This window comes from Electrona antarctica (genome assembly GCF_951216825.1).
Source record: "Electrona antarctica genome assembly, chromosome: 10".
NCBI lineage: Eukaryota > Metazoa > Chordata > Actinopteri > Myctophiformes > Myctophidae > Electrona > Electrona antarctica.
The window spans coordinates 53,326,256-53,352,427 of NC_136791.1; the positions used below are offsets into that span (position 1 = coordinate 53,326,256).

Sequence of the window (26,172 nt, forward strand, 5' to 3'; positions counted from 1 at the left end):
TGTACTTTCCCCTCTGTTGTTACATGACACACAATTACCATTGGGGCCAGATTCAGGAGGGACATTTACGACCAGGTGTAAATGAAGTGCGTAAATGAGTGTGTATAATCCATACGATCAATCTCACATGTCATTCACCAAAGGTTGTGTAATGGCTTCATTTGTGCGTATCACGGGTGTATCTCATTTCGCCTGGTGTAATAGAACATCCACGCCCATTTAACGCCATATAAGGCAACAGGAAATCTCATATAGGGGGAAAATCTATTTTTAATTTAATTTCAAGAAACTAAGTATATCGAAATGAAAACAGCAACATTGACTATGTATCGTATCGTATCGTTTTGCAATTGAAATAATCGGTATCGAATCATTTTGCTATGCAATTATAATCGATTGTATCAATACTAAATTTTTGTGTGGTATTTAGCATTTTTTAGAAGAAAAAATAAAAAGAGGGGTTTAATTACTTAATTTAAAACAATGACAATGTATTTTAAATAGTTACTGTATTGATTTCACATTGAATCGTATCGTATCGTATCGTATCGCCATAATGAACCGATATCGTCCATGTATCGTATCGTCAACCATGTATCGTGATACATATCGTATCGCTGTTAAAATGAATCGGTACACCCCTACCTACATATTGTATTTGAGGTTTGTGACTATTACTAAATGCATTTACCCTTTAATCACTAACCCAAGTCAGGGGAGTCACTACACTTGAGAATGGTCGTAGAATACGCTCAAAGTCACAGCCAAAAGAAAATCATGAATTCCACACGTAACGTAGGAATGGTCGTAAATGTCCGTACGCTCAAAATATGAGCGTAAATTGCTTCCTGAATCTGGCCCATGTTCTTACCACACAAAGTCTGGTCTAATCCAGTGATCCACAGCATCCCAGCAAACCCACAATCAAGAATGAGAGTGACAGAGTGTACTCCACAAAAACCCTGAGCATCAATTTAACTCTAACGAGAGTGTGAGAAGTGACCTGTGAAGGGTCCTTTCTTGTAACACCAGCCGACCCTCATAGAGCTAAACGTAGCACTCAGGCTGTAGCGGCATCGCACCGAGATCCGGATGGAACCCTCGACAAGACATGTCTCTAATGAAAGTGGTCCTCTGCAGAGCCGCTAAGGTAGATGTAAATATTGACTGATTTATCCGTGGAACTGAGTCAAATAAGAAAATGAATGCTTCAACTCCTACAATTCCAAGTGCTTGTCAGGGTGGGTGGGGGGGGGGGGGTCCCCAGTTAATTCTTTTTTTTTTTCCCGTGAGGTCGTGGCCTGAAAACATTGAGAACCACTACTACTGTATACGGCTTATGTATCTTTTCGACTACAAGAACTAAGTGAACCGCGTTGTGCAGTGGGCTATTATTTCAGGGGTTCTGGATGTGTGTCCATCCATGATGCCCTACGGCTCGGTGTCAGATCAGATGAGGTTCTCAGAACCTCATTTGGACCCTGCTCAGGAACACACCCTGAACTCAGAAGGTATTAGAGACCAGCGGGTGGCGGATTTAGCCGCGGTTGCCGCGGGTGAACCGCAGTTTAGGGTGGATTAGGGTCAATTCAATATTATAAATTAATATCGGATAAACCGCGGGTGAAATAATGCTGGAAATAATAAATGAATGGCAGCCATCTATCTATAGGCTTTATAACTTTTAAAACGGAAATAAATTAATGATATCATTATCTATCTATAGTCTTATAATATATTTTTTAAAAGGCACAAAATCTCAGCATGCGTGCGTTAGTAGTATTTTAATATTTTCCATCAGGCACAAATTAGACGCCTATATTGGCTAAGAAGGACCACAACAACGAGTGGGCTGCTAGCTGCTAGGCTAACAGGCAGCTGAGAGTATGAAAGAAACTTACAACTAACTGAAACAGAAGGGAAGAATATAAGTTTGGCGTGGGACTCGGTGCCATGGGACTGCATGGGAGCGAGGGCTGGATATATGCCACATGAAAAGACGTTCGTTGCGATGTGCGAACGTGACTGACTGAACGGACGGCAGCCTTGTTGCCATGGAAATGGGAATATACAACCGTAACTTTGGTGAACTGTCGGCAGTGGTGAGTGACACAACTTATAAATAGCCGATCTACAAGCTCACAACGCGTCGCAGCGAGCCAGCGACGCGTTGTGAGCTTGTAGATTGGCTAGCCCTGCAGCGGATTTCGGGTGGTTGCGGATATATAAATTGGATTAATTAATTAATGCGGTCGGATAACGGGCGGATCATTAATATGTACGGGCGGATTAGGGTGACAAAAAAGCTCATCCGCAGTTCTCTAGAAGGTATCCTTTCAAAAATGTTTGGAAAATAGTGGGAATGTAGCATATCGTCGCTGTCGGGCAGAAACCACTTATCTCATAATATTCTAACTTTTTGCATTCTTTTTTTTTAAGACCTGGGGCCGTTCTATAAATGTCTTCTAAATCCGATTATATCAGTGGTGATCAAACCTTTTCATGTACTCAAAATTGTATGAATTTGGCTGCCGATCCCCATCTCATAATATATTGTGCCACGCAGGGACCCCCAGAAGCAAAGATTTGAGTTAGAAACTATGCTTAAAAAATAAATAAATAAATAAATAAATAAATAATATATATATATATATATATATATATATATTCAAAGATTTACACAGATCTTCACGATATTTCAAAAATAGCAAATTTACAAGCTTGTATATCTGCTATTTTTGAATAGCAACGGTATAAAATAATGGTTAAGGTGGTTAAAATCTGAAATGACACAGCTTTCCTGGTCTTAATGGGTTAATGCGCTACTACAAGGTCAGTCTAAACAAAAGCATCATAAGTAGCAGCTCTACAAGCCCGACAAGTTTTGACATGCAAGTTGCGAGCTTGTTGATCTGCTACTTTTGCCATTTTTTTAATTTTGAATCCTGAAAAGCAACAGTTTTTCAGGACACATGAGGTTTTCACCCGAGGCGATATATATGAGCTCACACGTTCTTTTTCCTAACATACCTCCCCCAAATTCAGGGGTTGGTTGTAGTTATAATGCAAACATAAACAAAAAGACAAAAGTCACAGAACTTTCACAGGCTGTGTAAAGTCTCCGGTTATTATGGAAGGTTCTGGGAGTGAACCCTTCATAGTCAAAAAGAGCCATTAATGACTTGGCCTTTAGTTTTAGGTCCCACTGAAATAAGTGTCAGGTGATGACATGAGAGCTCGGGGCAGGCGTGACACGGGTACTTCTGTTCTGAACACCCGGAAGCTTCCAGCAAGCATGCTCCCACCCTGCGTGGGGTTTCTTTACAGTCCACCAGGGGGGCAAAAAACGTAGAAGAAGGGGGGAAACATTGCAAAGGCTGTGGGGGGGCGTTGAAGAAGAAGACAAAGAAGCACATGAAGAGGGCAAGGGAGAGTAAGGCTGAGCTCACACCTTTAATGCAATTCTCGTGCTCGTTAGATCAATGCTGTGTTGTGTCATGGCCGCCCAATGCATTTCCAATGGAGGTCACATGGTTTGACACAACATTGTGTTGTATGAGGGGGAGGGGCGCAGTCGAAATACAGCTGAAAGCCATACAACAGACCCCTCCCCCTATGTTGTGTCAAACCATGTGACCTCCATTGGAAATGCATTGGGCGGCCATGACACAACACAGCATTGATCCAACGAGCACAGAGAATTGCATTAACCGTGTGAGTGCACCCTAGCAGTTCAGTGAAAAGTTTTGCTCCGAGAGTCTCTGTACATTCCCCATCACCCTCGGAGTAGCGAGCGATAGAGACAGCGTAGGAGGGAGGGAGGAGGAGGAGGAAGAGGAGGAGGAGGAAAAAGGGAAATCCACGGCTGAGAGGACAGGAAAGCCAGTGGTTACAGTATTCCGGTCTGGAGGTGAGTAGATAGGAGAGGTAGCACAGAGATAGCGAGAGGCCAGAGGGAAACGCCGGACCACCGTCGGACCCCTGAAGACCGCGTCCCCCCAAAGTATGCCACCTGGGCTGAAGAGAGAGACAAGACAGACAGACGGATTAACACAGATAAGACAGACAGATAGACAGATTAAGACAGTCAGTGATTCTCAGGCTTGATTATTTCAAGGAACCCCAGTTTGATACTGTATGCCCAAAACTGTTACTTTTCAGCTGCTTTTGTGTGACGCTGTAGTATGATAGGGCATTAATTTATGAAAAAAACCCCACAAAAGGTTAGAATGTGGAGGTTTCTGCCAGACAGCAACAATAATATGCATTATGATTAGGCCATGGATTTGATATGTTTTTCTTCTCTTTTTTTATCTCTGGGGAATCTCCCCCCCCCCCCCCCCCCCCCCCCCCCCCCACACACACACACACACTTGAGAACCACTGGCCTATGTTTGCAACAGGGTATGTTTGAAAGAGAGCCAACTCACATGGGGGGGGGGGGGGGGGGGGGGGGGTTGGGGAGGGGTGTCATGCAGAGCAGAGGGGTGCAGAGCAGGAGCACGGTTAGAGGAATGTCAGCACCTCTAAGCCTTTTGTCCAGAAAACCCCTGGTCTCATTAACGCAGCTTAGGTAGGTAGGGTAAGGTATCTCCTTCCACAGCAGCAAAGCCTTTATTCAGCCAAATACTACTATACACGTGACTCAGCAGTCAGTAGCACGTTAAGGGCAACTGTAGCCATCATGGGGTTCCCCGCGGACCCCGATTTGAGAACAACTTGGCGTAGAGAAGCCGCCTGGAAAGCAGAAGGTTGTCGGTAACACCCTCCGGTCTATAGGTGTCAAAGTGTCCCTGAGCATTTAACCCCACACAACAGCTCACAAGGAAAGGAAAGGTGACCTGCTTTCTGTCCCTACAACCAACCTTTCTTTGTCCACTCACCGACGCAAGCAGAGCCATCGTCGTTGGGCTCGAAGCCCTGGTTGCATCTCTTGTTTGCGCGACACTTGTGGCTGCCATAGGTGTTGGTGCACACAGGGCGGTCGGAGGGGCAAGCCGAGGGGAACTGGGTGCACTCATCTTTATCTGGGAGGACATTGGAGGGAGGGGGTCGGGTGGGGGGGGGTAAATATGCTAGAGTGAGAATGTGAAACGCACGTAGAGGAGAAAGGACAGGTCGGGTAAACACGGAATGATACAGTATGTACATGCAGCATTAAAGGGGGGGGGGGGGGGGGGGGGGGCGTACAGTACAGGCCTAATATGTTTTTGTAAAAAAGAGTGTTTGTTCAGTAACATAGCTACTTGTTTAATATTGCAGGTGAGAGCCCTGCCTTTATGGGTTTCTTTTCTGACCTGCACATTTCTGTCTTTTAATAATGTTAGGCATCAATAGAACAGGCCTGTGCAACAACATATCCACAGGACATGCAAAAAAATAACATACAGTCAGTATGAAACAAGATAGAAGATATATAGACTCAAACAACATTAAAAGTAGATGAGTCTTGAGGAGAGGTTTTAAAAAACCCAATAGTCTGAGCACTTCTAATGGGAATAGGTAGGCTGTTCAGGTCCAGATACAAAGTTGTATCTGAAAGAACTTAAGAACCCCACAAATCAGCTTAAATGTTTTTATGCTGTTCCCTCATCACTGGATGAGTTTTATCTCATGATTGGATACAATTGGTATCCCAACCTGAAACCTTCTGTTTACTAAAGTCAAGAGATGGAGGGCTGAAGAAGAAACCCCTGTAGGCACTATTACTGAACAAACACTATCAAACATTCTGACATTATCAGAATATAGAGATATTTATCACTTATTTTAACAAACAAATATCACATACACTCCCTTTAACAAGGTAAGTACATCTTTCTTAATTTACCAGTGCACCGTCCGTTTTCGTTCATGGCGAACCCATGGCCACACTGCAGGAGAATCAGACAAGAAGAGAACAAATAAAATACACATTCAAACGAAGACATTCTGAACCACTTTTTACACAATGTTACAGCTAGAAAAGCTCTATATAAATTCCAGGTGTTGTTATTATTGTTATTATTATTATTATTATCCCATTTTGGGCGGGAACATTATGTTATAATTTAGCTATTGAAAAATAGCAGATCTACAAGCTCATAGCGCGCCACCGAGTGGCGCGCTACGAGCTTGTAGGTCTGCTATTTTTGAAAAATCGTGAAAATATTTATTTCAGAAAACTGGAGGATTTAGAATATTTCTTTAAAATTTTGAGGTCAGGCCTAAATGGGTTTATTATTATTATTATGTATCAAGAGTGAAAGTTTCAGGCGGGGCTGTGATATGTGGGACAAACGTGAACATCCTTTACTGCAGAGATTCTCAAAAGTGGGGTCCAGGGACCCTCGGCGTCCCTCGGGGGGGACCGTTACAGGTCTTAACCCATTTAGGCCTGACCTCAAAATTTTAAAGAATTCTTCTAAATCCTCCAGTTTTCTGAAATAAATATTTTCACGATTTTTCAAAAATAGCAGACCTACAAGCTCGTAGCGCGCCACTCGGTGGCGCGCTACGAGCTTGTAGATATGCTATTTTTCAATAGCTAAATTATAACATAATGTTTAAAACACCAAAAGGGGTTCCCGCCCAAAATGGGTTAAATCTGTATGTTGCCATTTGGTACACCCCTCAGAGGTAAGAGGTAAGTCCTTGAAATAAAATAATACAAATATGAAAGGTTTGAGAAGCCCCGCGGTGCTGCTGTACCTCGATCTCCACGGTGGGTATGGCCTCCTCTTCGTCTCTTGGGTAATGGATCTCCAGCACTGTGTTGATCTCATGGGCCTCCAGAGGTCTGGCCACCGACCGGCCGTTTGGCCAGTACACCTCCAGATTGGTGGCCGTGTCCTTCCCTGCACGCGCACACGCGCACACACACACACACACACACACACACACACACACACACACACACACACACACACACACACAGTGGTGGAAAAAGTCACATTTTGTACTTAACCCATTCTGCACAGGGACCCCTTTTGGTGTTTTAAGCATTATGTTGTACTTTAGCTATTGAAAAATAGTAGATCTGCAAGCTCATCGCGCGCCACCGAGTGCCGTGCCACAAGCTTGTAGATCTGCTATTTTGTGGCGCAAATCTTTGAATATGTTTTTTCAGAGCTCCTGGAACAACATACTGTATGGAACAACATACTGTATTTTCAGATGGGGGTCGGAGGCCAATTACATATATTTTTGGGAGTTCTTGACATGAAAATGCTTGAGAATGACTGACAGAAACATAGGTTTTTCAGAAAACTGTCAGGATTTAGAAGACATTTGTAGAATCAATCTCAGGTCAGTAAACGTATCAATACTGCAAATAGAACTACTCTGTCACAATCACACACACACACACACACACACACACACACACGCACAAACACACGCGCGCGGGCACGCACACACACAAACACAGAGTGGCTCTCTTCTCCCACCATTAACCATTTTAATCAGGCATAAAGAAAGTGCCTCTCCAGTGGGCCTCTCAGGACCTTAATTAAAGTGACATTTCTAATGTAAACAGATCTTGTGTTACCTTGCCAGAAAGCGCTCTACTCAGCAGGTGTGCCTCTGACGAGGCCAAACGACATTTCACCTGCTCAGCACCCATGTGACACCCTCTCAACTCACGGCTCACATAGCACAAGTTAACCCATTTTGGGTGGGAACCCCTTTTGGTGTTTTAACTAAGCATTATGTTATACTTTAGCTATTGAAAAATAGCAGATCTGAGTGGCGCGCTATGAACTTGTAGGTCTGCTATTTTTGAAAAATCGTAAAAATGCGGCACAAATCTTTGAATATATATTCTTTCAGAGCGAACGTTTTTTTTTTATTTCGACGTCAGGCTCTCTCGCAAGCTCAGGAGGTCCGCTCCCAGGACACACCGCTCAGGAGGTCCGCTCCCAGGACACACCGCTCAGGAGGTCCGCTCCCAGGACACACCGCTCAGGAGGTCCGCTCCCAGGACACACCGCTCAGGAGGTCCGCTCCCAGGACACACCGCTCAGGAGGTCCGCTCCCAGGACACACCGCTCAGGAGGTCCGCTCCCAGGACACACCGCTCAGGAGGTCCGCTCCCAGGACACACCGCTCAGGAGGTCCGCTCCCAGGACACACCGCTCAGGAGGTCCGCTCCCAGGACACACCGCTCAGGAGGTCCGCTCCCAGGACACACCGCTCAGGAGGTCCGCTCCCAGGACACACCGCTCAGGAGGTCCGCTCCCAGGACACACCGCTCAGGAGGTCCGCTCCCAGGACACACCGCTCAGGAGGTCCGCTCCCAGGACACACCGCTCAGGAGGTCCGCTCCCAGGACACACCGCTCAGGAGGTCCGCTCCCAGGACACACCGCTCAGGAGGTCCGCTCCCAGGACACACCGCTCAGGAGGTCCGCTCCCAGGACACACTGCTCAGGAGGTCCGCTCCCAGGACACACCGCTCAGGAGGTCCGCTCCCAGGACACACCGCTCAGGAGGTCCGCTCCCAGGACACACCGCTCAGGAGGTCCGCTCCCAGGACACACCGCTCAGGAGGTCCGCTCCCAGGACACACCGCTCAGGAGGTCCGCTCCCAGGACACACCGCTCAGGAGGTCCGCTCCCAGGACACACCGCTCAGGAGGTCCGCTCCCAGGACACACTGCTCAGGAGGTCCGCTCCCAGGACACACCGCTCAGGAGGTCCGCTCCCAGGACACACCGCTCAGGAGGTCCGCTCCCAGGACACACCGCTCAGGAGGTCCGCTCCCAGGACACACCGCTCAGGAGGTCCGCTCCCAGGACACACCGCTCAGGAGGTCCGCTCCCAGGACACACCGCTCAGGAGGTCCGCTCCCAGGACACACCGCTCAGGAGGTCCGCTCCCAGGACACACCGCTCAGGAGGTCCGCTCCCAGGACACACCGCGGTTTTGAAAAACACTTTAGTTCCCTGGCGGCGTGACGCTATGAGTAATCAGGCGTTGCAGCGAGAGTGTCTCGGGTGCCGAGTCCCATTTGGACCGATCCTGATACAGAGCAGGCCCAGTATGCGCAGCGCCAGCAGTGAGCAGAGGCCGAGCCGCGGGGGGAGGGGCGGGTGGGTGGGCTGGATGGCGACCAGCTGACCGGCCCTGGGGGTCCGAGACAGGGAGCCCGTTCCTTCTAACAAGTCGGGCCGGCTGCCATCGGCAGCACCTGTCCCCCACCACCCCGTCCCCCCCGTCTCCCCATCGCACTGGTCCAGCTGCCTCCGACAGCCAGCCCACTCTCCCCTGGGCCTCCAATCAGGCAGGAGGTATTAAAGCAATGCTTTCCACATGCAGCGTTCGCCATCCTCATTCAGGGCTGTTATTCTGTCTTTCTCTGTTAGTCTGGTCGTATTGTTCACTCTCCCATTATGCACACGTACTGTACTGTACTGTACTGTACTGTACTGTACTGTACTGTACTGTACTGTACTGTACTGTACTGTACTGTACTGTGCTGTGCTGTGCTGTACTGTACTGTGCTGTGCTGTACTGCTGACCGCTGTGGGTCCCTTGCAGGTCCATTTGGTCCCTTGCAGGTCCATTTGGTTCCTCTAAAAGTTTAATTAACACTGAGGATTTTACAATTTACATTGGGGATAAGAAAACATATTAAAGGTTTCATGACATTAATTTTCATTTTCATTTATTTTTCGTTTTTCTTTTAGGTTTTATGACCTCAATTACACCCAAACAACCTGAACTTTTCTGTGGTCTGGAATTTTCTCTGTGTCTGTGAGGCCTTTTGAGCTTCAATGAAAACAGGCAAAACAGTGAAAACAGTGACATCTGCTGGCAATTCCCATTGTCATATATGGGTGTATATATATATATATCATAAAAGTTTTCTGAAAAACCTATGTCAGTGGTTCTCAAACTATTTCATGTCAAGGACCCCAAAACCTATATGTAATTGGCCGCTGACCCCCATCTGAAAATATGTTGTTCCAGGGATCCCCCCAGAAGCAAAGATTTGAGTTAAAAACGTTCGCTCTGAAAGAATATATAGTCAAATATTTGCGCCACGTTTTCGTGATTAAAAAAAAAAAATAGCAGACCTACAAGCTCATAGCATGGCACTCAGTTCCGTGCGATGAGCTTGTAGATCTGCTATGAGCTTGTAGATCTGCTATTTTTCAATAGCAAAAATATAACGCAATGTTTAAAACACCAAAAGGGGTTTAAAGTAGGTATGGCAGTTTGAAAGTGGTCATTAAGGGTAACATACCAAGGCCAAAGTGGTCATTAAGGGTAACATACCAAGGCCAAAGTGGGCGACGGGTTCCATCTCACACAGGTACCCTGAGCCCCCGTCGATGATGCGCATATGTGGGCCACTTTTCTTGGTGTACACAATAACCTTGGCCCCTCGAGCAAATGCACCGAACTGTGTCCGCGGTATCACCCGGAGCCATGAGTTACCGGTACCCTGCAGAGAAAGGACACACGTTTACCGACACAGTTCCCATGTTCTGGCAATTTTACCATTCCAGTGTACTGGCACTTTATAACATATACACTGATACACAGTTTGGTTACTGTAAACAGGATGTAGCTGTAAATAGAGAACTTTGTTTGTTAGCCCGCTATTTTTGGAAATAACATTTATTCTGATTAGACCAACACGCTCGCACTCGCGCACACACACACACACACACACACACACACACACACACACACACACACACACACACACACACACACACACACACACACACACACACACACAGTACATACCAGGTTAACCTTGTAGACAGAGAGAGGCTGTGCTGCACTTTCACCATGTGACACAATCAAGTCCAGTTTACCGTCTCCGTCAAAATCTGTCACTACAGCACCTAAAGATCACAACAACAACAACAACAACAAAAAACAATCACTGACCTCATTAACTTTACAAAAAAACAAACAAAATGTCATACACAAAATATATTCTGGTGTACAGGCGGGTAATGCAACAGAATGGAGTCGAACAATTCGTATGTGGACCTCTGCTGCCATCTGATGGTAGTATGTGGGAATAGCAGGTTTAATCAGACCTGCTCAGAAAGAATCAGCCAGCTTGTATAAATATGAAGTAGCATGTGAATAATAATTGTAGTTTTACAATGGTGTAAAGTAACTACTTTTTGTACTTAAGTACAACTAGAGCGGTGCCCATTGGGCACTGGCCTACGTGGAACGATGCAAGTTGGCTCTGATGAAGACCTTATAGGTCGAAACGTTAGTCGTTTTTTTTTGTATACTAGCACCTAAATAAAAGGCTTAAAATGTCCGTGCTGCTTCAGTGTCCTCTCCTCCTTCTGATGCAAGTTGGACATTTGAAGTTGGTGAGGCTAATGGTTGCGAGGCAAATATTGTACTTTTACTCCACTACAATTATTTGAAAACTTGACATACTGCATAATGAGTACTTTCTACTTTGGTAATTTAAGTACATTGTTATACCAATACTTTTGTACTTTTACTCAAGTTAATTTTTAATCCCGGACTTTTACTAGAAACAGAGTATTTCATCTGCATTGCAGAATTGATACTTTTTTCCACCACAATCATAACCACGCACTGTCATCCTGTCTCATCCTTCACGTCTGTCAGAGAGCTCTCTCGTTGGTCACACTCACCCGTTCCTCTGCCCTCCGGCTCGGCTGCGTCTCCGATATTCAGCTCTTCTATCTGGGGGTCGCTGTGCTCTCTCCTCGACACCCTGCCAAGACAATAGATCATCACCAAATGATCCTCAATGAAAACTTCAGGTCTCCTTTGATGTCAAACAATATGGGGTCTAATAACGACGCATGCAGCTTCCACGAGATCTGGGACGTCATATAGCCAGTCGATGACGTCAGTATTGACGTTACGTTTCGAAAACCTTAAATATTAAAACAATTATAAAGCGTGGTTTTATAATAAGCTTGGCCCCGGACAGACAGACAGACACACAAACACGTGCACACACGCACGCACGCACGCACGCACGCAGAGTGAGGGACCCTCTAGCTCAGTGCTACTCAACCTGCAGCCCATGCTTAATGTATCTGCGGTTATACCAATAAAAACATAATTTGTTATTTTCATTATTTTGATTCAATACCTACAAGATTGTAGGTATTGTATTTGTTTGTTCCAAGAGAAAGTGATATGGCCTGATGATGTCAGCTGAGTATTAACCACACACTTATGTATTCACCTGTGATAATCTGTTCAATATGTTCTCTTCTGAATCCTCATTTTGTAACTTCATTAATCACAATGTGTTTTGTTCATTGAGGTTTGGCCTCATAGATGGAAATGTGTTTTTTTAACTCTGTGTTTCCTTAATTTTTAGACTAGACGTGTAGTCTGTTACAAAATAAATGTGTAAACGTTTCAAAAATAATACCGACATTTTTCGCTTGCGGCCCTTGGACTTTTGAAATGTTGCTGAGTGGCCCCTGAGCCATCTTAAGTTGAGTATCCCTCTAGCTGATCCAGCCCCAGACAGTGCCACACTGTAATACTAGACGCATCATTCCAGCTGTGCAATTTATTGTTTTTGTTTTGGAGCTTACAATAGCTGTACATACTTTCTTTAATCACTTGAAACAATATATTTGGATGAACGGGGTCACCCAGGTATCGTATCTATACTTGGTCCCCCCCCCCCCACCCCCACACTTCACAGAAAGTGTGGTAGGCTATGTAATGTGCTGATCTTTGCTGTTAAATCCCAAACTCTGCAGAACATTGATCGGTTGTATTGAATTAATTAACAAGGTGTTCCTCGTGCCAACTATTAGAGAGATAATTTAGCTGATTCATGTTCTAGTTGTACGACCTGGGCTCTGGATCAGTGGCCGCCATCCCCGCCAGTATCCTGTCCAAATAAGACATTGGGAATGTCTTCCCAATGAACTGACGTTTGGGAATAGTCCCATCCAGTTAGGCTTCAGGGCTCAGTCTGACCCTTGACCCGCAACCTGAATTCATTCGCAGGCTCATTGTAAAAATACATCTTAACATCCTGTGCACAGAGTTTCCCATCCTGTTTTAATGAAAGCAGGCTGGGATTATTTGTTAGTATTGAGAAAATAGCTCAGTGCTAATAAATGAGCAGAAAGGTTTGAGGATCATATTCAGAGAACTGCATTCATTAACTATCATGAGGGGAAGCCAAACGGCGAGCCCGAAAGAGACCCAAAACTGTCCTAATGCAAGATTCACTCAAGCGTGGAGCGGCAGGCAGGGTGCCAGACTAGATAAGTATCCTTTGCCTGGGAATATAAAAAATCTTGTTCTCTTTTTTCCCCCCATTTTAGAATACAAAATGAAGCCACATAACCGCTCCATTACATTCATCATCAAAGTACCATTAAAACTTGCTATTACAGTACAGTTCTCTTTGTGCGTCCGTGCGTGCAGACGCGTGGGGGTGTGTCTCTCTCTCTCTCTCTCTCTCTCTCTCTCTCTCTCTCTCTCTCTCTCTATCTCTCTCTCTCTCTATCTCTCTCTCTTTCATCCTTCTTTGTCCCTTAACCTTTATTTATCCAGAGTAGGTTCGCTGAGCAAGAATACTAATTTCTTTCAAGCAGCGCCCTGCTTCGCAGTGGCACAGATGCACACATTCACTCATGGGAGCTGTCCGGTACAACCACAGCTTTAAAACTGCTTGCCACTGAGCTCTGAGCTGAGGAAGTATACTATACCTCAGCTCAGTATTATAGTGTCACGTGGTCAGACCCACCACATCATCTGACTTACATCATCCATTCCAGTGACGGGAGGGTCTAGAGATCAGTGGTTCTCAAACGTTTTCATGTCAAGGACCCTCAAATTGATATTTAATAATTGGCCACAGACCCCCATCTGAAAAGATTTTGCCAGCTACGGACCCCCAGAAAAGAAGATTTATTTTAAAGAATTATCAAAGTTACCCCAAATTTTCCAAACATTAGATATGTTTCGAAGAAATTCAAAAGGTAGTGTGTGTGTGTGTGTGTGTGTGTGCGTGCGTGCGTGCGTGCGTGCGTGGTTGAATGTGTAGGTGAGTTCAGGGGTGAATGGGTGCGTGAGTGCGGGGGCGAGTACGGGGGCGAGTGCGGGGGTGAGTGTGCACTGAGGGGGCGAGCGTATGTACGAATGTGTGTGTGAGCGAATGCGTGCATGGGTGTTGGCTGTGTGCGGGCGTCCTGCGTGTGTTCCTCCTCACCTAAAAAGGCGGTTGGCGGAGGAGCCCCTGTAGGCGATGTTGTTGAAGAAGACCTCCAGCTCGTTGTCGTTGTCAAAGTCTGCCGCGATGACGGTGCGCACTGGAGACGGCATGGAGAACTTCTGCGACGCTATGTCCTGTGAAGACAACCACACTGCATGACATTAGTGAAACATGTTCAAACAGACAACCACACTGCATGACGTTAGTGAAACATGTTCAAACAGACAACCACACTGCATGACATTAGTGAAACATGTTCAAACAGACAACCACACTGCATGACGTTAGTGAAACAGACAACCACACTGCATGACATTAGTGAAACATGTTCAAACAGACAACCACACTGCATGACATTAGTGAAACATGTTCAAACAGACAACCACACTGCATGACGTTAGTGAAACATGTTCAAACAGACAACCACACTGCATGACGTTAGTGAAACATGTTCAAACAGACAACCACACTGCATGACGTTAGTGAAACATGTTCAAACAGACAACCACACTGCATGACGTTAGTGAAACATGTTCAAACAGACAACCACACTGCATGACGTTAGTGAAACATGTTCAAACAGACAACCACACTGCATGACGTTAGTGAAACATGTTCAAACAGACAACCACACTGCATGACATTAGTGAAACATGTTCAAACAGACAACCACACTGCATGACGTTAGTGAAACATGTTCAAACAGACAACCACACTGCATGACGTTAGTGAAACATGTTCAAACAGACAACCACACTGCATGACGTTAGTGAAACATGTTCAAACAGACAACCACACTGCATGACATTAGTGAAACATGTTCAAACAGACAACCACACTGCATGACGTTAGTGAAACATGTTCAAACAGACAACCACACTGCATGACGTTAGTGAAACATGTTCAAACAGACAACCACACTGCATGACGTTAGTGAAACATGTTCAAACAGACAACCACACTGCATGACATTAGTGAAACATGTTCAAACAGACAACCACACTGCATGAGGTTAGTGAAACATGTTCAAACACATACCGTACACACACACACACACACACACACACACACACACACACGCACGCACGCACGCACGCACGCACGCACGCACGCACGCACGCACGCGCGCGCGCATGCACACACACACGCGCGCACACACATAGACCAGTCGTTTTTTTTCAACCCTTTTCATTTCAAGCTCCATTATTTATTTGGCATTTGAGCCACGGACCACCATTTTATGAGAGTTAACCTCTCAGACCCAATACTTTATTGGTTACCAACTCTCCATCATCTAGCTGGGGACCACCTGGCACCCTCTCACGGACCACTGGTTGAAAGCCACTGACACAGACCAGCAGTACACCAGCATCACTTCCTGTGGAGGGGGCTAATACCCAGAATTCAATGCCACATTAAGAAACAATAGCATTTTGAAACCCCAGACTTGGGCGTCACTATTCACAGACCTAATGGAGTTGGACAAATGTCATTCTGATGACATAATGCACATACACTGTAGGTGTGTAGCGCGTACGCACAAAACGATGACTACTCTTTCTATTGCCATTTTGAATGCACACTGTTTCTGATTAGCCATTTCAACAACATGCGTACTTTGGAATTGCATAAGCATCTTCCTATACCATTCCACGCACTGTTGCATTATTGCTGACCGTGCCACTTTTATTTTATGTTGCTTCATCGTTTCTAAACTGCTGTATTGTTTGTTGCAAAGTGATTTGCAAGGCTGTTAATATGTTTTACAGGCCGCTGCACCTATGGTGCACACATAATTATGCATAATATGTACTGTATGTATACAGTAAGTAGACAGTAGGCTGGCATGCAGAAAGGTGGTACACATGAGACAACCTATTTAGACTTTATCACAGTGGTTCTCAAGGTAGGGTCCAGGGACCCCCACGGATCCTTGAGGGATCCCTGGGGGTCCCAAACTAAATTATACAGCATCAAAATCAGTTCAACCAATTTAACCCTATTTGAAAATGGCCAATAGGATGTACAAGCTCTTAGATTTTCAAAATAAGCAAGAATTTACACACAAATCTTGTATAGGGGAGGCAAAAAAATATTTCAAATGGGGGTCCGCAGCCAAATATACATGACAACGTTTGAGAACCACTGATTTAACGCATGGCCGCGTAAATAGCTGAAATAACCGATTTTGGAGCGTGGAACTATAGCGACGCATTGCGTCAAAAGGCAAAATGATCAGTTATTGTAGAGTGATGTAAATGAGGCTCCAGCATCACATCCGTGGTCATTCCACCCTTGGCAGCAGAACAAAGACTACTAGCATCCATCTCCTGGCCGCTTTTGTCGCCAGCTAGCTGCTCCATCGTGCCCAGAGAGCCTCTCTGCAGAGTCGGGGGAGTTTTGCGCGGCAAAGTAACGGATATCTCCTCGCTTCAGCGAGGCGGTGATAAGTCGGGGAAGAGTTATAGACCCGGGCCCTTCACTCCCTCCACTATTTACTCCCTGTTTTAATTATAAGGCTCATAAAGCCGAGGGGAGGGAGGGAGGGAGGCCTGGATTGACCTTCCACTACTCAGGGTTAAGGAGAGGGGGGCTGGCCAACTGCCCGCTGGCCAACTGCGGGGAGGGATGAGGTCTTGATTAAAGGTGAATGAATGGTTTTGTGGAAAGTATTTAGTTAAAAGTACAAGTACAAGTACAGCAGTTACCATGCTTAGTCATACTTTTGGAGTGATGCGGTAGCTGATTATTTTTTAGGGGCCTTGCAGTTCTGTTGGACAGGAGGACAGTGAAGAATGTATGACAGGATCAATCAATTTCCAGAAGGAGCAGTACAGACTAGCGGGGCTTTTAGAGAGGCTATAGAACCTGAAGTGTTAATCCCTTTTGCCGCCAGCATTAATTCATCTATCTATCGCGCATTGCCAAGGTTTTATCCCTTATCTTGAAGAGCCAAATATCCGTAACCGGATGTTACAATGACAAAATGCTGTGTGTGGTTGTCCGGTTGTTGTTCTCTCGGTCGGTGGTGGAAAAACCCGACCGCGAGTATCGCAGCGCCTGCTGTCGGCCGTTGGAAAAACCTTGTTTTCACCAGAAACGACATTCATTGCGCCGATTTTTGAGATACAGGCCTTTGAAAGCAGCACATAGAGTGCAAGTGGATGCGCGTGCATCTTCAAAATGGCCGCGGCCACTGTCCCACTTTGACTGTTGCTAATGCTAACGAGCGGCAGCTAACAATTCGATCGAATCAAAACATGGATTAAAGAATATAAACCCTGGAAAACGTAGGCTACGGTTCTGGCAGGATAGACGATTATTTTAATCCTACGGTTACTACGGTTCTGCGTTTAATAGAGTACCTAAGTCTGAATTAATTTGCCATTCAAATTCCCATTGACTTTGTAATATAAGAACTGTGTTCCAAACATATTTTGTATACATTTTTATCACGATTTTTGCAACCCATTTTTTTCACCCAGTGTCAATTATCTAATGTAATCCTGGGCACTACACTTACTCTGCTAACCTGGGTAGAGCAACGGATGCTTCCTTCTATGCATGAGGAGTCCAAGCCCGCTTCTTTTCACCTGACAGGGGGAGTTTCCCCAGTTGGACGTAGTGCGTGGAAGGAACACGTTATTCCAACCAGTTCCTTTCCCCTCCATCAGGCGCCCCGGTTGGCCAGGGGGAGGCAGTTTAGAGTTTAGAGTCTAGGGTAGGTACCCTAGGGGACACGGGGACGGGGAGAACATGCAAACTCCACATAGAAAGGCGCTTTTGCCCCAACCCAACCCAGGGTATGGGCACTGATGACACGGAGAGAACACGCCCCCAGCACCCACAGCTTTCCCAGCGGGAATCGAACCCAGGACCTTCTAGCTGTGAGGCGACAGCGCTATACCAACCGCACTACTATGCCCCCAAAAATATTTTTTTAAATGAGTCCAGTGATTTAACTCATAATGGTTGAAAATAGTAGGCTACTAATCTATCCAAAAAAAAAGAAAATGTAAAATGAAAAGAAAACTTCATCAGCGGGGTGAGGGATGCTGCAGGCGCATTTTCACGCCGATTTAGCCCTATTTCAGCAGTCCTCGGAAAGTGTATGGCACCTTTACTTTAGTTGCAGCCCCTAATGCCTGTGCGTTAAGCCAGATCTATATTTACCATGTAGCTGGAATGGTTACTGTCGTGGACAACATATCTTGAGTAAAATATGTTGGGAGCTGGGAGATGTATTAGAATGTGGGGGTGAACCATGTGACACCAGGGGTCTTCAACCTCTTTCAGGCCCTTAGCCGAGCGAGAGAGATGAAGCAGGGCCCCCCCCCCCCCCACCCCCCGAGTTAAACCCTCAATCCTTTGTAAACTTGACCTTGGGCTCGGTACTTTGTCTGCCCAATACACCAAACCTCTTCGCTTGTAGATCTGCTATTTTCGGCTAATGTCCCCAGAATAGCAATGCGAGGGTTCAAGTGGCTAATGTAAATATTTTAAAAAGTCCCTATATCACACAAAGACTTGGCGGCCCCCCTGCAGAATCTCCCCGGACCCCAGACCCCCTGTTGAAGACCCTTGCTCTACCATACCAAAACAGCACACATGGGCATAATTGGTCATGGTCTGAATTTACGAGAATATAGTAAAACAACAAGTTGATTGGAGCAATAATGCAATAGCCAGCTATCAATCAAAGTCGGGGATGCAAATTGCAAATAAGCTCAATGTAAAACGACATGGGACACCTACTGTACCATTAGCATTAATCATTTGTCCCTTGATTGATGCTAATGCTACAACACCAATATCTGAATGGAAATTTACTGTGTAGTAAATTGTGTTCTGTGTGCGCACGGGGGAAACCACAGGGGAAAAACCTGTGCGATGGATTTTAATTAAAACACAAACAGGCCTAATCGGCACTTTCCGCTGTCCGCGCAAGCTGCTGCTTCAGCCCTATTTAATTAGCAGTTTACTGGAGTGATACAATGACTTCATTACGGATGCCAAAGGTCAACGCGCGGCTCGTGGGAGTGTCTGTTTGTGTGAGGATGAGGTTTTAAATGCGGTGGGTGTGTGGGGGGGGGGGGGGGGGTGCAGTGATTTACCCAGCTTGGCGTAAAGAACATCTGATAGCTAATTGAATTTGTCTTCCCTGTACCTCCGCTCGCATGGCACGTTTGTGTGTGCGAGTGTGTGTGACACAGTAGAGAGAGAGAGCGGGAGAGAGAGCGGGAGAGAGAGAGAGAGAGAGAAAGAGAGAGAGAGAGAGAGAGAGAGAGAGAGAGAGAGCACATGTCACACTGATGGAATTGTCTGGGGCAAACATCACACATTAACCCCTTATGTGACCCCCATAAAGCAGTCTGCCATGACGTTTATCTCCTTGATAAAGGACGCGGGCACAAGGCGCTGACAGATAGATCACGGAGTTTAAAAACCTCCCCAGATTTACACCCATGTGGAGTCTTAACGCCTAGGATCCATGCTTCGCCGTACGGATCGTGCATTACATTCACCCATTCACACACCCGATGGCGGAGGAAACCATGCAAGGCACCAACCTGCACATCGGGAGCAATTGGGATTCCAGCATCTTGCTCAAGGATACTTCGACACTAACTCTGGGGGAGCCCGGAATCGAACTGGGAACCTCGCGGCTGCCATCCGGCTGCTCTACCAGCCACTATAGGCTACCCCTGAGCCACTGCCACCCATTGTTTCACATGAACTCTTACACACAGGCCCGGCCCTTAGTACAGGCCGCTTCGAGCGCCACCTCTTAGGGGCGCCACTTATAAGCCCTTCAAAAATATATTTTTTCTGCACTGGTTTCTGCTTTAAGTGGGGGGATATCGGTCGGGCAACTGGCAACCCACACATTCACATTGGGTGAGGTGGCAAATGTTAGACGCTAGGGGGGGTAGTCGCCACCGTCTAAAAATGAATCCTACGTGCTGCGCGTTGCCCAGGAGACAGGCTTAACAGCCGACCCTTCCGGCCCGGGTTCAACCGGAAGGAAAAAGAAAAGATAAACAAAAAAAACTTAAGGCTCTGCAGACATATGCACTGTCCAGGCATGACTCCAACTCCAAGCATCACTAAACAAAAAATGGTAAGTTAATAAAATGTATTAAATCATCCACGAGGATAGATGGGTGTAGAACCGCACCGAAACCGCGCCAGATGTCCTAAAATTCGACTTATAACCACATATACCCGAAACAAAATCGCAGAGTCCCCACACATGGGGGGGGGGGGGGGTCACTCTACAGATCTCACTTATAGCGCCACCTAGGCCTCAACCGGCCCTGCTTACACACATGGCACATATGTGCACGTGCATGTACACACACACACACACACACACACACACACACACACACACACACACACACACACACGCAATCTGCTATCTGACATCAGAGTGTGAAAGAGGGGGGAAAAAGGAACAATCATTGGTGAAGTAAATCAAAGCCTGTCCTCCTTTTAAGACTCAGTCAGAGCCCTGAGTGAGAGTTATTGATCGCTGCTAATTCACTAGCCATCTCTTAGCATTGATAATCCTGTGATTCACAATGCTAATAGGTGGGCTTTGCTGTCCGCGTGCTGCTTCCACTGCAAGGTATTGATTCTGGCCAGAAGAGAGTACAGAGCGCTCTCTCTCTCTCTCTCTCTCTCTCTCCTACTTTTGCATTCCTGGCCTGTATTTGATCATTTCCTAGGGGGGTGGGGGGGAGGGGGCTAATTAGAGACAAAGACCGTAGATTATCAACAATCAATGCCTCGCTCAATAAAGAGGCAGACTGACCATCGGTTAATTACAGCACGCTGAAGATCTGATTCTGTTAGGTCGTTATTACGGTTTGTCACACTTGCTCAAATAATAAACCCCCATAATCTTTTGTCAAAACCTCATTAAACACCTTTGTACATTGTGATGCTAGTAAATGGTCACCACACCTTTGTACATTGTGATGCTAGTAAATGGTCACCACACTTTTGTTAACCACTTTCAATCTGGCGTCACTATTTTGTCAGTATATGTCATGTTGTTTCAGGAAGTAGATTGGCTATTTTCGCTATTCGTGTATCATAAAAGTAGGCCTACATACATTGTAGGGCTTAAAGGAGTAGTTCACCCAAAACTGTCAATTACACACCCCATGAAGCGTCTCATCAGTCTCATCAAATTATTGTTTTCACCATTGGTTCTTATGCAATGTGTTCACTGTAAATTGAGATTGCTAGACGTTTTTGTACTGCAAAAAGCATGTTATAATAAATGTCTTCTTTTCTGTATCTACATGCCCTGGCTGCTGTATTTTAATTGTGTTTACGTAGTGTATAATGTTTAATGAATGCTCTGTACTGTTTATATTAGCTGGCTTTGTGTATGATCTGAAAGCAGTTTGATTTCAGGCACAGATAAAATGCTTTTGAGGCAGGTTTTGAAAATCGCTCAAAACAAGCAACAGTTTTGTGAACAGGGCCGGTTCTAGGGGGGGGCAGGGGTGGGCACAGCCCACCCAAACGTGCGTCCTGCCCACCCAATCAAAAGTTATGGGGATCCTTTATTTTTTTGCCTATAAAAAATATCATGAAATATCTGTACCGTTTCTGATTGGGTGGGCACTGTGCAGCATTTTTAGAACCAACAATGAACGCATACCGCAAAAGTTGTGTCTCGGTAGCGAGGCGGAGGGACCCGACGTCTAGCAAAATTAGCACAACAGAGAAGTGTTCAGAACACAACACAGGGCACACACTGAGGAGAATGAGCTGCGTCGAAAACCCCCTACACATAACCACGCCTCCAGCAACAGATCCACGAATCAGGAGTTCTACATGCTCAAACACAGACAATGAGAAAATACGTTTCAGTGATTATTTTCTAAATAAACTTTATCTCACACAATCACTCTCTCTGTGTGCTCCCGTCTGCTCACTCTGTTGGTAGCAAGAAAGAGAGCGACATGCATCCTTTCTTTAAGCCTATAAGCAAAAGCAAGCCTAGTGCTGCTTCTGCCTCTGCAGTGAGTGCAGTCCCTAGCACATCTGTTAGCACTGTTGCTAACACAGAGGCTATCGCTGCTGCTGCTGTTCATTCCCCCCCCCCCCCACAAACAGTGTTTCAACACCGGCCAGTGCGGCGGCTGCGGCCACAGACTCCGCTGTCTCGGTCTCGGCTCCAGTGAGCACAGACTGTTTTGAGAAGTAAACTAAAAAGTCAGCAGAAGAATGCGCTAAAAATATATATAAGCAAAATGGCAACGCAACCAACATTAGCTCAGCTCTTTAAGAGAAAGGAAAGAGTTGAAGAAGATAATGTCATTAAAGACAAAGTTAGAAAAACAACCAAGACCATACAGTTGCATGACAGAGAGTGACAGATGGGGAGGAGGAGGCAGAAGTGGCAGCAGGACCAGCATCAAGCACAGGTAATAATAATAATAATAATATTATGAAATTCCTGATATTATATCAGGAATTTTATAGCACAGTATAACTGTGCAAAAAAAAGCAGTTTTCTATGCATTTCAGGGGTACTGTGGGTTTACTTTGAACCCCAAATGTTATTGGCACAGTATAAAAAAAAGCAGTTTTCTATGCATTTCAGGGGTACTGTGGGGTTTGAACCCCCAATTGTTTTATTGGCTGTGCCAAAAAAAAGCAGTTTTCTATGCATTTCAGGGGTACTGTGGGGTTTGAACCCCCACATTTTTTTTTGGCCGCCCCGCTTCGCGGCGCGTCCGGGGTCGCCCCGCTTCGCGGCGCGTCCGGGGTCGCCCCCCTTACAATTCTGTCTGCCCACCTGAGTGGGGCTGGCTAAATCCGGCCCTGTTTGTGAATATAGTTAGGAGGTCTGGTATTTTTGTGTAACTGTAGTATGGACAGTACATGGAGTAGTGGAAAGTAACTAAGTACATTTACTCAAGTACCGTACATACAATTTCGAGGCATTTGTACTTTGCTTGAGTATTTCCACTTTCCAGTACTCCACTACATCTCAGAGGCAAATATTGTACTCCACTCCATTTATTTGAAAATGTTAGTTACTATAGTTGTACTTTGTAGATTTAGATTATTATGACAAAATTTACAGTAACCACTTCAGCCTTATATACAGCCTTATATTGGTATTGGTACTTTAAGTAAATTTTGGAGCCATACTTTGCAGTATTAATACTTTCATTAAGTAAAAAAAAAGAAGAGTACGTTTTCCACCGTTGAGTATGGATGACCATTGGCACGTGGTCTCGTGGAGCGTGCGGTACGTAGAAATATTTCTGCTTGCCTAATGCACAGAAAAGAGCCAATCTTGTCGACAGGCTAATTTCAGTGCACAACGACGTACCTTGAACTTAGCCCGTACCTTGAACCTCTGCTTGCGGTTGTTTTCAGTGCACAACGACGTACCTTGAACTTAGCCCGTACCTTGAACCTCTGCTTGCGGTTGTTTTCAGTGCACAACGACGTACCTTGAACTTAGCCCGTACCTTGAACCTCTGCTTGCGGTTGCTCTGCTGTATGTAGAGGCGGTGTGGCCCGTTCCAGTTGCCGTACACAATGTCCGTCTTCCCGTCGCGGTTGAAGTCAGCCAGAGCCACACCACGGCCATGTTGCATGGGGTCCTCCACACCTATGTGTATTACACCACAGACATGTCAGAGAGACAAGCACATTTAACCCATTTTGACCTGAGATCAGATTCTAAAAATGTCTTCTACATCCTGACAGTTTTCTGAAAAAGCTATGTTTCTATGTCAGTCGTTCTTCGATTTTTCAAAAATAGCAGACCTACAAGCTCGTAGCGCGCCACTCGGTGGCGCGCTATGAGCTTGTAGATCTGCTATTTTTCAATAGCTAAAGCATAACATAATGCTAACACCAAAAGGGGTATATATATATATATATATATATATATACTGTTATAATGTCATTATAATGCATTGTTCAATACAGTTCACAGAACAAGGTTCACACCTTACATCTATAGATTCACCTGTTCACTTATAAATTCACAATTCATCGCTGTATGTCTGTTCTTCACATTATCTTGAGAACCGGTCATTCGATGAACTTCACACTAGCCGAGTGTACTGAAGGAGCACATTCTCGACCATGCTGATCAAACAGAGCCAAGCAATCTGCCAGAGCCCAATAGGTGTTCTGAGCGGAACGTTCCAGGCCCGGGCCCCAAGCAAAATTAATGTGTTAATATATAGCTTAAAGTTTAACTACTTTCATAATCCTATTTTAAACGTTGGCTATTTGAAGAGAAATGATTTATAAGCTCACAATACGTCTGAGCGTGTCGATCTGCTATTTTGGAAAAATCAAGAAAAATCTTGAAGAATTATGAAACGTTTATATTACATTAAAAAGAATACAACACAAATTTTCATTTATGGGGTCCCTGCTGCGACAAAATAGTTTGTGATTCGGTCCCTGGCCAAATATATAATCCATTCGGGTGGATTAATATGAAAATGTTTGAGACACTGCTGTAAATAATATGCAAGAGTAATGCTGTCACTTTAAACTGCGTGTAGTACTGTACTGCGTATCTGCATACCAGCGTGTTGGGCCACGTCCGTAAAGGTTCCGTCTCCGTTGCTCTTAAACAAAAAGTTGGGTCCGTACTCGTTGTCACAGAAGATGTCAGAGTGTGTCTGACTCACGATGGGTCCCACCACCACCCCTCGCCCTCCTGCAGACAGAGAGAGAGACAGAGAGAGAGAGAGAGAGAGAGAGAGAGAGAGAGAGAGAGAGAGAGAGTTACGTTATAAAATAAAAGGCGTAAAAAGGTCCCTGTGGTAAAATGAGAGGTCCATTAATTTAACTCTGGAAGTATAAAAATTGACCTGTAAGGGTCAATTTGTACAGAAATGAACGGGCACTCCAGATTTTGCTGTGACATGATTAAAAAGAGACGATGAGCAAGAAGATGATGAGGCACAACTATGGAGAGACAGCCGGTACAGGTTAGTAAGGAGAGAGATCAGAATCCATAACAGAACCGATCACAGAGACATCATTACCAGCTTTCCAGGCCATTTCCTCTGAGCGGGGCTGGCCTTTCTGCTGACACAGACTGGACTACACTCGCACGGATGCATGCACGCACACACGCATGCACACACCCACGCATGCGCGTTGCACGCACACTGCTCGACTCCCCCGTACAAACACTGACACACGCACAGGCTCTCTGGTGTCAAGCAAGGTCTTAACCACATCAACCACAGCGTCCCTCCCAATTCGGGGGGCGATCATTCGTTAAAAATAGCTCTACACACTAGCTAGTATATAGATCGGCCATTTTTCACTAAGAGATTTGGTGTAGTGGAGGAAAAAAGGAGGAGATCTAGTATAGACCCCAGGGGGACTCCGGTCAGAATACAGAGTTTAGGTGGTTAAAGCCTTCTTTCCATTGTGTGCAGATCGGCTATTTTCGACAAAGAAATTTGGTGTAGAGGGAAAAAAGGAAGGGGTAAATTAAGTATAAAGGGCGGCTATAAATGGCTAAAGTCTTCTCCTTTCCTTGCGTGCCTGCTCAATAAGATTCTCTGTTAAACTCCTACCGAGTTCCTTGCAGTAGCAGTGCCAGCGCATCACACCGGACACTAGTAAAGTCTAATGATGGAGTTGCTCAGGTTATGATTGGATCTCCAGTATGCAGAGTCAGCGCTGTGTCGGGGGGGTTGATTTACAGCTGGGATCTGTCAGGCCCATGCAAACACTGCCAGCCTCATCCCCCATAAAACTACCCACGTCTCTCCCGAGACATGTAACCATCAGATACACAACTTCACCATGTGTCCCTCTGCGCTGATTAATGGGCGGATGATGACAAATACATATACAGCATATCACTCATACTGTAGTGTAAGTCATTCATTCCGCACCGGCTGACTCTTGCCCCCTGGTGGCTAAGATGGAATCCTACATACTTGTATGTGGAACGCGACGA

The 26,172-nt window shown here is 45.6% G+C and overlaps 1 protein-coding gene across 1 annotated transcript in view; it reads right to left on the reverse strand.

The window, feature by feature from the left end:
* Positions 1–3,889: 3,889 nt before the first annotated feature.
* crtac1b (cartilage acidic protein 1b) overlaps positions 3,890–26,172 on the reverse strand; it is a gene marked incomplete at both ends in the record, with an annotated part of 29,605 nt that continues 7,322 nt past the window's right edge. The window contains 10 exon segments of the mRNA XM_079511970.1: positions 3,890–4,017; positions 4,884–5,027; positions 5,831–5,873; positions 6,691–6,836; positions 10,259–10,427; positions 10,736–10,836; positions 11,623–11,705; positions 14,187–14,323; positions 23,696–23,838; positions 24,775–24,909. Of these exon segments, the coding sequence (XP_079368096.1) occupies positions 3,890–4,017; positions 4,884–5,027; positions 5,831–5,873; positions 6,691–6,836; positions 10,259–10,427; positions 10,736–10,836; positions 11,623–11,705; positions 14,187–14,323; positions 23,696–23,838; positions 24,775–24,909 (1,229 nt within the window).